Consider the following 12430-nt stretch of genomic DNA (forward strand, 5'->3'; position numbering starts at 1 on the left):
GCTTATGCTAAAATGCTAGATATCCTAGTTCATCCACACTGCTTTGCTTGAAATTGTGTCTGAGCCCAGTATTCTATGATCAGATCACATTAAAGCGTTGTTTCCCATGCAGTAGATAATATCCCTCAACAATAAGGTATTCAGTTAATATTCTAAAATAATAAGTGGAATTGAAAACCTGGTAAGAAAGTGAGTAAGTATTTGTGTATCAGAAATCAAACAAAAAACATGACACTTGATTACAGTCACTTGAAAGTCATAACATGTAATCAACAGATAGTGTACATGGTATCATATATATAACATGGGATGACGTACGATGTGTAGTTTAGCTGCTATTCCATGATCCATCTCTAAATTAAGAGTTATCAAGAGCTAGCTTTATTACGTTAGGAGGACAGTAAACACCACTAAGAGGCTTAAGTTGTTAGAGCATATCTACAACAAAAATCTTTTACATACGCTACCATTTATGTCAAAGGATAACATAAGAAAGAATCTAGTTGTATTTTGTTGGCCACATGAACACACATTTGGGGCTAATACTAATTTTTTTCTTGGTTGAATGTTTACATTCCCAACAATCTATAGATATCTACATTTCTCATTATTCTATATATTACTGGTGTAAGATATTCATGACAAGTTATTAATAGCTGGAAAATCTACATTGCATATTACTGAACATAACATATCTGGACGTAATACACACGGAATACGTTAAAGACATAGGTTTCTTGCATATATGAAACACAATCTAATAAGAGGCATAATCACCCTTTATGTTAGGTTATGTATATAGAAATTGGGATGTTTCAAGTTTTAAAGGAATTCAACATATCCATTCGATAAGATATACAAGACCTATAGAATATACAAGAACTACAGAACATGTCTAAACATAAAAAAATTAAAACTCCACAAATTCTGACATTAAATATTGTACTCGTACAGGTATGAAAACTAACAAAACTTGACAAAAATGTCATTATTCAATGTGCACCTTCTCTCTAATTAACTTCAGGCTAAGACACTAGATTGTCAATAAACACCAAATCCGTACCCAAACTAAGGCCACACCGAATTAATTTTATGGATGACATCCGCGCGCGCATTGATTTCGCCTGTTCTCAAAAAAAAAAAGATCACGTTCTCCGAGGCTCTGGCCTGGCTCTAAGCCTGTGTACTCCATGGTAGTTAGCGACAATACGGAGGTTTTAACTCTGGAGGATGGCACCCAGGCTACCGAAGCTCCACGAATCAAGAACTCAGTACATACAGTGCCGATTCATAAATTCGGAAAAAAAAAACAGCATGTGCCGGCTTGTCATATACCTCGCTAATTTCACAATGCCAGCTTTGTATTCCTGTGGTTAGTAGCATTTTTGTTTTGGGACGGATTTTTATTTTATTCGCCAGCGCATACTAGTTTAGGGGTCTTCAGAGGATGTCATCCATAAAATTAAGTCGGTATAGCCTAATACTAGAGGTTGAATGCTGGCAACAGCAGAACGACATTAGCCACGATGGTGTAGACGATAGTAAAGAACATGAGGAACCGGTCCAGCACCAGTCCCAGGGTCTTCCACTCATTCTCCCTGTTTCCAGTCGTCTTCCTGTCCTGAAAGTCTCCGATCAGGTACTTGACGGACCGTAAGATTTCTCCAAGATGCTGGCCGTACGCCTTGGAGCTCCGCTCGGTCTTGGTCTCCATGACGGCCTTGAGGAGGTCCTGTCCGGCCCGGGGGGAGTCCGGAATACGGCAGGTGACGTCGGCGTCGCTGTCGCAGGAGATCCGGTTTCCGGATTTTCCTGACGGAACCGGCCCTGTGCAACGTCGACAGGAACATCTTATACTCATAAACGAAACCACCTTAAAGTTTGTTTTTAAGAAGAGAAAACACGCACGTGCAGACTTGGTCTGGATGGCTTTTGGTCCACGGCAAATGTTTACTATCAAGATAATTCAATGTGTCATTTACACAGTTTCCCAATATGGCAACTGGATTATATAAAATTACATATCAATATTCTACCAAATTTAGAAATGAAGAGTATATATAACATTTCAGATATGGATGCATCTAAACAGCACAGAAACTACGATTTAGCATGTTTAACTCATCTAGAGCTTTCGACCAGTCAATCCGGTCTTCTTCAATAGCCTGGGTCAGTCTATTGAAGAAGATCAAATGTGATTGTTTAAAAGCTCCAAGTGAGAACATTTCGTTGTGTTGGAAGATTTTAACTTTAAACATGTAACTTCCAACACAGATGAACTTTCATGACCGACTATTTACCATAGTAGTGATGACACTCTGACGACCCTACAGGACAGTCTGGCTGAGACAGGTCACCCATGCCCAGGATCTTGGCTGTCCACTTCAGGAAGGTTTTGCGGATGAAGTTGGACATGGGTCTCCGCCCCGCGCCGTGGTAGTACACGTGTAGAGTCAGGATGTTCAGCAGAGCTGTCACGCCAAGGATGAAAATACTCGCCGCGTAGAACTCACCTGAAGTTACGGTGAAGACGAAAAGGCACAGATTAACTAGAGAAGTAACATTTGCAAAGCAAATGCATAATGTTTATCTTCGGACATGGTCTGCTCTGTTAATTCTTACTCAAACACATTCACATACATATACTACTAGTATATGGTGAAAGGAGCAGAGTAGACCATGGAATTGCAACATTATGTAACCCAACACCAGTCACCATGGTGACAGACGTCAACAAATCAGGTTAGAGGTCAGTGTTTGGGGAAGAAGAAGAGGAAGAAACTGAGCAAAAACAATATGTTTCCTTCGGTAAACGTAATTATTACAAAATGTTTTTAAATTATGATTTTCACAGTGTTCAATGATAAAAAAATTAAAGCAAGAATGGCTTTAGACATTTTAACTATCAATTTTCATATACATCGTTAAAGGGAGCAGTACACAAATTCGTGTTTACCTGGTAACTTCCAGGTTTAGCCAACCAGCATGGCTGACAATACTTACGTCATAATCACGTGTGTGAAAACACTCTTATACATGTAGGTACTAAAATTTATTGGAGGGGGGCATCACGAATGCAATCCACTATTTCTCCATGTGGCCCTTTCCCTACTCTATTAAATATCAACCTTCCATTCCTGTCAAACTGGCTCTGTTAAAGGACACGCAACATACAAACTGACACTATCTATCCACCCAAAACAATACTTCCGTTTCCAACCCAGAAGGAATGGGACTTTCACGCCAGTCCAGTCCAGTCAAACTATCAGCACAAGAACACTCTGGTGATCCCTGACTCCCACAACACCGTCAGCTTTTCTACCATCAACTGTTGAACTTTGGAACAATCTTTCGAATGCAATTGCTATGATAAGGGACGTCTGATTTAAATGTTAATTTTTTCCTAAACTCTGACAGCGTTCTGTCTAGGCAGTCCTGCTGCTATGCTGAGTGAGAGCTGACATAGATTAACAAAAGGACGTACCGATGAGTGGAATGGCCTCGGATGTTGGTGGCATAGACGCCGACACGATCTGCAGAAACACCACCAGGGCCAGCAGGATGGTCATACAGAACCCGATCCGTTCTCCGGAATCAGGAGGCAGGAAGAACACCAGGGGGTTAATGACCTCCAGGACGATGCCCGGCAGCAGGAGGTTGAAGAAGTAGAACATGGTCCTGCGGCGGAGGGATATGGTGACGTGGAGGTTGGGATACGGTTCTGGACAGCACGGGTAGTACACAACCTGGCGGAGGAAAAAAAAGTTACCATTGCGTTATCTGACTTCAATTGCTGGAATTCTAGGACCAGACTCTGCGGACAAAGCAACATGTAAGACACTATCGGCCTTTAAATGATTAGAAATAACACAGAATATACATGTACCAAGGGTTCTTCATTGTTCTAGCCTGGTTACCAAACCCGTTTTACTTTAATAATAAGTTGCCGAGACACTATTGTCCTCGCAAATTTTGGAGAGGGCAATAGACACTAGGCAGATAAAATAGATTTGGTAACCAGGCTTAAATTTCTATGAATATAAATGAAAGATTTATTGCAAATTCATGCCCGAGGGCTAATTGCATGAACAGAAGAAACATTTGGTATAAAAACAGATACTTAGTACACATAGAACTACTAACTACTAAGAAACTACTAGTAAAAACTACTGGGTTTGACTTCTTTTTTGAAGACAGAGGTAGACAGAGGTTCCCACTTTTTCTGTAATTTGTCGGTTTTCGGATGTTAAGAGGAGAGTAGTTTTCTTTTCATTTGTATATGTGTGAAAGTTTGGGTAGAATTTGGAGGCTACGTCAAAGAGTTCATTTCGTTCATTGCTATAGAGGGTACAATTTGATATAAAATGCGTTTCGTCTTCCACCGTGTTCAACGTACAATGTTTGCAATATAAATGGAAGATCAGAATACCTTTCTTTCCACAGGCATCCCCATCAGTTCAAACTCTCCGTTATCGGCGTAGCTTGACAAGTCCCCCGAGTTGCCCCTCGGGTGCAAGTCTACCTGGATACCTAAAACAAGACGAGATGTCAAGCATCCAAGTATGAACCGGGACGGAGGACGATACAGACTTTCAACAACCTTTGACCTATTGCGTTACACATCTGAAAGGCCACGTGTTCGAAACAAATGTGTCAGCTAAGCACGTCGGCAGAAGGTACTGCAGGTAACCCAACACCACAGTGTGTCTGCTACAGCACCAGTTACCATGGTGACAGACGTCTGGTCCAGGTAATTGACCTTATTTCTTTGAAGAAGAAGAAGAAACAAAGCAAACATAATGACCTGTGTGAGTCCAGGAGCCGAAGACCATGGTACAGTTCTGGTCGTCATAAGGGAAGAGTCTGATGTCGATCTTACAGGAGCTGGTGTAGGCGATAGGGGCCAACCATTTCACATCCCCGCTGGGGGACACGATGATGTTGGTCTTCGCGTGAAGCCCGCCGTCACTGCCCGCGTCAACACTAGACACAAGGTACAATTATTTTCAAGTAGCAAACACCATACATAAATACATCGCTTAAAGTTACAGCACCAGTAACCATGGTGACAGACGTCTAGTCCAGGTAATTGACCCTCTTTGTTTGACCTTAGGCCATGTTGATTTGATTACATGGATGACATCCGCGGCCGCGCGCGCATGAATTTTCGGCCGTTTCCAAAAAAAAAACCGTTTTCAACCATACTGTAAATCGTACAAAACAGTTGCAAAATGAGCAAAAATATACCATAAGTTACAAAAAAAATTAATAAAAACTATACCAATGTCGTAGAATGCCAAAATCAAACGAAAAAAGACGAAATTGTAAAGAAATGAACTTGAAGACTAGATTATTCGCCAAACCATATTCTGTGCCATTTGCTCAACCCTCATGACCACGTAGATTTCATAATGAAATAAAACTTTTTTTTTTTGCAAAACTTTTTTTTTATTCGCTCGCGCGCATCAGTTTTGGGGCTCCCGGAGGATGTCATCCATATATTCAAATCAACATGGCCTTATTTGTTTGAATAAGAAGAAGAAGAAGAAGAAGAAGAAACAGAGCAAACATAATGACCTGTGTGTGTCCAGCAGCCGAATGTTAATACACAGAGAACGCCTAAAAACTACTGATAACTCCTAAAAAATATATTCGCTGGAACATTCAACTAGGTAAGACAGTAGAGGAAAATGTTGCTAAACAACTACAATGCAGACACATCACAATGTTTCAATTGGTTAAAATACAATTATTGTCAAAGCACAAACGTCGTACACATACATGTACATTGTTCAAATTCTTCAACTTATTTGAGTGAAAATGTACTCGTTCAAACATACTAATAGTAAGGCAGAAGAGATTATGTTGCTAAAACAACTACAATGTAGTCATCCCAAAAGAGGTTTCAATTATAACAGACATACTTGTTATATAAGTATATATCTGGAATCCACAACTCGCTCGGTGAAAACTGCAGTTCGTTGACCCCGCCGTACTCTGACTCATTCCAGGAGAGAAATTCGTCCCTCCAGTACTAAATGCAGTCGAGAGATATAACATTACATCTTACAATAAAAATCCATTATCATAATGAAAATTAAAATGTTCTCCAGCTCAAAACAATTTAACTTGCTGAAATTTTCGAATCTCTTGGTCATCATCAGCTATGTGACAAGTGTTGTAGACACGTGTTTTTTTTCGCACGTGTGACGTCAGAACTGGGTCAAAGTTCGTCTGAAGTCGGTACCGCCCTCCATTCTCTTTGAGTTGGAGAACAGTTTAATTTTCACTATTTAATTTACCAATAATAAATTTATTTTCATGGCAGGAAAAATCCAATTTGAATGTTGAGAGGATGCATAATGCATATGGTATGCAGAATAATTCTATTTATCATCATAATATACTCACCACTCGGACCCATGTGAACGTCTGTAGTACTTGATTTTTCTCGTCCTGAGTGAATGATCAATAAATAGTGGATTATAGTCTGAAATAGACATGTATCGTTGATAGAATTATCTATTGAGGCATAACTGTATTAAACGCGTGTTAATGATGCAGTCGCATCTAGTGGTGCGTTCAAAGACTCTTCAACAATTTCGTTTGTGATAGTTTAGAATATTCTTTCCAAATTTTGATACTCGCCAACGATCATCAATTCATCAATTAGGAAAAATGGATGAAAAATTTGGAACCGTACCATGGAAGCACTTTGTATTGAGTATGTCTGTAAGCCAGCTTGAAAGTCATTTATCATGTGACAATTTACGGTGCGTAAATTTGGAAAAAGCCTCTACAATCACAGAACTCTATCCAGGCCCATCGCACACCCGTATGGACATTTCCATGCCGGATAGGCGCTAAGGTATTGGTGTAAACAATTCATCCGACAGTCTCAATACAGATATAGGAGTTATTAATGCCCGTAGCCAGGGGGGATTCGGAAGAACCCCCCCACACACACACACACACACGTACAAGGCTCAAAGGTCCACTTTTTGGTCCACTTTTTATGTAAAGGTCCACTTTTTGGTCCACTTTTTATGTAAAGGTCCAAGATTTTTCTTGTAAAGATAGACTGGAATCGTAGAAAAACTGCTCCCTTTGTCATTGAATAAAAATTTATCTCAGATTTTTTCTTGGAAATCCTCTCAAAAACGCCATTTTAGAAGGTTCATTTTTCAAAATTTTCCGGGGGAGCATACCCCCGAACCCCCTAGGCATACCCCCGGACCCCTTCGGCGCTCGAGGTCCCCTCAAGCAGTGGGAAGAACCCCCTAGATTCAAAACCCTGACTACGAACTACCTACATGTCCATAACATAGCAGCGACAAATACCATCCAAAGAACATACTACAAACAATCTACTGCTTTATGTATTTTGCATAAGATTAGCCTACACGGGAAACCAAAAAAACATGTCATGGAAGATTATTTGTTTTTAATTTCATAACACCAAGTTATCACTCCTTTGACATGGGTGTATAGATGAAGTATTTTCATAATGCACATATATCAATCAAGATTAAAACCCCCTCAAGATTAAATGCCATATTGTACTCTTAGCTATCCAAATGTTCTGCCCGCGATGACCTGAATGTCACTAAGATATTTGCTGGTCCCATACGTTGGACATTACTTGCTTCTTTGAGGGTACAACCATAATTTGTGAAAACAGTAGATTTCAATTTTTATTCTGGTTGGTTTTAGTGATGTGGCCATAAGATATAAATGATAATGTCTGTCTCTTCTGCATTTGATGTGGAACTGAAGTTCAAACATCATTTAAACATATATGTTTGCAGTTGTAACTTACCGTAAGTACTCAGTACAGGAAATGGTATTAATCTTAACCAGTTTTGCAACATAGGCTAGTTCGTACGTATAGAGGAAACATACGTACGTATAGTGGTTAAACCATTGAAAGAAGAAGTAAAACTATTGCACAACAATTGTACATGGTACAATATATGGCAACGACTATTGAACATAATACAAAAAGGAAAGGGTATTAAATGAAACTTAATATCCTAGGTACTAAAATATATCAAGTGCTAGTATAATATGCAATCAAGTAGGGCTGATAATGAGTTTCGGTATTTTTTCTCATAACAATACCTATTTTTGCATTGTGAGCGTTATTGCATTTGAATATGTAAATCTGTCTAGCTATAACATCGACTCTGTTGAAATCTCTTGTACTTGATTCGATGAATAGCATGCATTTGCCAACGTGAAAAAAATATTTCTATATTATTAAACGGTTTCTTACCAGATCAGAGATTTGCCGAAGCGCCACTTGGAAGGCCACCGTGACGTTGTGGTCCACGTTCTTCACCGGCCGTCGTGCCTTGTCGTAATTCTCCAGAAGGTCGTCTCGCAGTCGTGCAGAAGCGTCTGAACCAAGACATCCTTAAACAGAAGAAAAAATAACCCTCAAGAAGGCAGAGGAAGTCAAGTTTATTGCGCCACAATTGCATTGGATACAATGTATGGCAAATAACACTTAATAACTATAAAATATTACTACTAGTGTACTAATCTTACTTCAATACATGTATATATGTTATAATGGACTGTTACACTTCACATTGCTGTGACAAGGTTTCTCTTTTGTATAGCATTATGTACATATTGGCCTAGATAAACAGATACAGAGTCGGGGCATGATAACAGCATGTTGAAAATGTCTCTACTTGTTCCATGTAGTGTTAGTTTACTCTTACATGATATCATTAGTTTTTTTTTAATGTCGTGATCACGTCTTAGGCCACACCGGCTTAATTTTATGGATGACATCCTCTGAAGACCCCTAAACTAGTGCGCGCGGGCGAATTAAATAAAAATCCGGCCAAAAAATGCTACTAAACCACAGGAATACAAAGGTAAAGCTGGTAGTGTGAATTTGCGGCAGAACAGCGGCAGAACATAGCGACGTATACGACAAGCCGGCACATGCTGGCTTTTTGCGGATTTATGAATCGACACGGTACGTATGTACTGAGGTCTTGAGTCGTGGAGCTTTGGTAGCCTGGGTGCCATCCTCCAGAGTTACCACTGTCTCCGTACTGTCGCTATATAGCAAGCTACCATGGACTATCCAGGCCAGAGCCTCGGATGACGTGATCTTTTTTTTTTCTGAGGACGAAAAACAATGCTCGCGCGGATGTCATCCATAAAATTAAGTCGGTGTGGCCTTACATAAGAGGCGGACATTGACACTTATCTCTTATAAGCTTACGACAAGGTCACTTATCTTAAATGCGGATTTATGAAGTATTCATGACTCAATACCAAAGACATTTCACAAGACATCCATCCACATTAAGTTACAAATTGCTGTACTGAAGGAAAAAAAAAACATAACTCTATATATAGGCATACCTCAAAACACAAATACATCTAGAATAAAAGCAAGTACCATCCATGGTATTTAAAAATCTATGCATGTTTTTAATTGTATTTAGCTAATAACAGAAAATGCAATCCCAATGTATGGATGCTTGTAAGGGTCCACCTAAAATTATTTTGTGGTAGCACTGATACAAAGACATTGTTATCACTAATATCAGCTTTCCTTGTATTTTGTATTTTGTTTATGTGATGATGATGATGTTTATGTATATTTTCGGCTAAGTTTGTTTCATGTATTGTTTGCTTATATCTCACAATCCTCTGTAACAATTTTGTCACAAGTTTATTTCCTTTGATATATTTGAATTTAATGTTTTTCTCTGGGCTCCATTGCAAACTATGTCGTCGAAATTGAATGGGCCACCCAACCATTCGAAGATTAAATAATAAAAAATTAATAAATAGAAAAAATTACCTCTCCAAACGTAGCACGTGAAGATGACAGACAGTTGTAGCAATTTTGTCACAAGTTTACATGCTTTCATATATTTGATTTTAATGTCTTTAACTGGGCTCCATTGAAAACTATGTTGTCGAAATTGGGCCACCCAGCCATTCGAAGATTAAATAATGAAATAAATAGAAAAACGTACCTCTGCAAACGTAGCACGTGAAGATGACAGACAGTTGTAGCAGTAGGGACAGCGACATGGCTCTGCGCTGGTCACACATCCTACACTTGTGGTGACAGAGCCGTACTTAGCCGTAACGCACCGACATGTCCACCGCGGGCTACACATGGTAACAGCCGGGCTTAGTAAGCCTGAAATCCGAACCCTCTGAGTTCCCTCCTGCCCATCTTTGTCTAAGACGTAATCTTTACAAAGCTGACCCCATGGCTTAGGGCTATCTGACCAAAATCACTATGTGACGTGTTTAGAATTGCAACCCTCTTGACTCATAATCTTTCCCAACGTTTACTTTGGTAATTTCTCTTAGGCCACACCGACTTAATTTTATGGATGCCATCCTTTGAAGACACCCAAACTAGTGCCCGAGGGCGAATAAAAAAATTTCCGGCCAAAAGTAAAAATGCTACTAAACCACAGGAATACAAAGCTGGTATTGTGAAATTGCGGCAATAGATAGCGACGTATACGACAAACAGGTACATATGCTGGCTTTTTGCGAAATTATGAATCAGCATTGCACGTATGTACTGAGTTCTTGAGTCGTGGAGCTTTGGTAGCCTGGGTGCGATCCTCCATAGTTACCACCGGCTCTGTATTGTCGCTAACTACCATGGACTATCCAGGCCTAGAGCCAGGCCTAGAGCCAGGCCAGAGCCTCGGAGGACGTGATCCTTTTTTTTTTTTTTTTTGGAGAACAGGCGAAAATCAATGCGCGCGTGGATGTCATCCATAAAATTAAGTCGGTGTGGCCTAATTTCTCTTAATAGGAATTAAAATGGGGCAACGCTCGACATTCCGTTGAACGGTCAGAGTTTAAACGGTGGAAATAGAAAGGTTATCAGGATGTCGATCAAATGCTGTTGAAACATCTAGGTGAACAGTTGATAATTAAAGTGCGGTGACAGAATGGGGTCGAAATAGAGTAGACATGTTTGTAAGATTCCCTCTCACACAGACGCAATGTCGCATCCCTATATATATATCCCTCTTTTACAGATACTTTCACGGTCGATGTTCAGGAGAACTTGCACTTCTTGTTCCGCCGCTCAAAACCTTTCAGCGTGCCACTAGGTTCTCTTCCAGTTCTCATCAATACACCGTCAACATACCTGTCTTCAAGTCATTTTACAACAGCAGCTTCTTTCCCTGGACTGCAAAATTATGGAACTCTCTTCCAAACAGATGCTTTCCGTCCGACTACAATCCACAAAGTTTCAAAACAAAGGTCCACCGCCATCTCCTGACATAACTACATTATACTCACTTAAGTACCTCTAGCTCTTTGCCTAGAAGTGGCCAAAAATAATTGGCCTTGCATTGAGCGACACCATTAAAAAAAAAGAAAACTAAATGAGCACTCTCCGTAAATTTCTTTTAAGCATCACACCTATTCAATTTTCTTATTCTAGCAAAGTACGTACAAGATAGAGACCTAACAATTTTATTCATACCCCTTGTTCATGTACAAAACATGCAAAAAAAGTATTGGCAACCTCTACGTAAACATGAGATATGAGGATGAAATACATTTTTTCATCATATAGCATATACATATAGCATATTCATATAGCATAGCATATAGCATATTCATATAGCATGAATCATAATTCATAATGAAAAAGCGAGACAAATTTAAAGTCCTTGATAAAGCGATTTCCGTTGAATAAAATTAAAGAACATAGCATATTAGGATGGAAAGAAACAAAAAATAGATTTTGGACGTCCTGATAAAAAACTATCGAAAGAGAACTTGATTTCACAAGATATGGCGGGCATTTTTTTAAATCGTGAACGCTCATTCTTATTGTAATGTTCCTACCTGGCATTTCTTTTATTACTTGAATAATTATGATATAAATGCGTTAGGTTTTATTCGACATTAGGTCTTGTTCAACACGATTATTTTATTGTTTGTTACTCACTTTATGTAGTTTGCCATACATTGTACCATGTGCAATTGTCGTGCAATAAAGTTCTTCTTTCTTTCTTCTTTACTGCCAGCTTAAACTTTAAGTATAAATGTATTTCTTATGTGGTCACTTGTATTTAAATAGCCTGGACAGCTGGTTTACATACATATCAGTATGTTAATGCTTCCTGTTCCAACAATCGGGAATGATCTTGTAACGGATGTACTTTTAGCACCAATGGAATGCCAGTAATGACAGCGGTACGGTGGAACACTGAAATTTCCATTGCAGAAAACGAAAGCGACTAATTACCAAAAATGTCTGTATATTATGTCTCATCGAAGGACGGATTTAAGCACACTACTGGTGAATCATGTCACCTTGTTTTAAACTTAAGGCCCCACCGACTTAATTTTATGGATGACACCCGCACCCGCATTGATTTTCGCCTGTTCTACAAAAAAAAAAAAA

The 12430-nt window shown here is 39.3% G+C and overlaps 1 protein-coding gene across 1 annotated transcript; it reads right to left on the reverse strand.

The window, feature by feature from the left end:
* Nucleotides 1-1400: 1400 nt before the first annotated feature.
* Nucleotides 1401-10335, reverse strand: LOC109480119 (neuronal acetylcholine receptor subunit alpha-10-like). Its single transcript, XM_019782276.1, has 9 exons — nucleotides 10011-10335; nucleotides 8276-8415; nucleotides 6412-6456; nucleotides 5925-6034; nucleotides 4805-4983; nucleotides 4430-4530; nucleotides 3485-3746; nucleotides 2301-2513; nucleotides 1401-1827 (listed from the first exon to the last, which is right to left on the reverse strand). The coding sequence occupies exons 1-9, from the start codon at nucleotides 10087-10089 to the stop codon at nucleotides 1484-1486; spliced, it is 1473 nt and encodes a 490-aa protein (XP_019637835.1). The 5' UTR covers nucleotides 10090-10335; the 3' UTR covers nucleotides 1401-1483.
* Nucleotides 10336-12430: the final 2095 nt, after the last annotated feature.

The sequence above is a fragment of the Branchiostoma belcheri genome, unplaced genomic scaffold, assembly GCF_001625305.1.
Source record: "Branchiostoma belcheri isolate BF01 breed outbred unplaced genomic scaffold, Haploidv18h27 scaffold5, whole genome shotgun sequence".
NCBI lineage: Eukaryota > Metazoa > Chordata > Leptocardii > Amphioxiformes > Branchiostomatidae > Branchiostoma > Branchiostoma belcheri.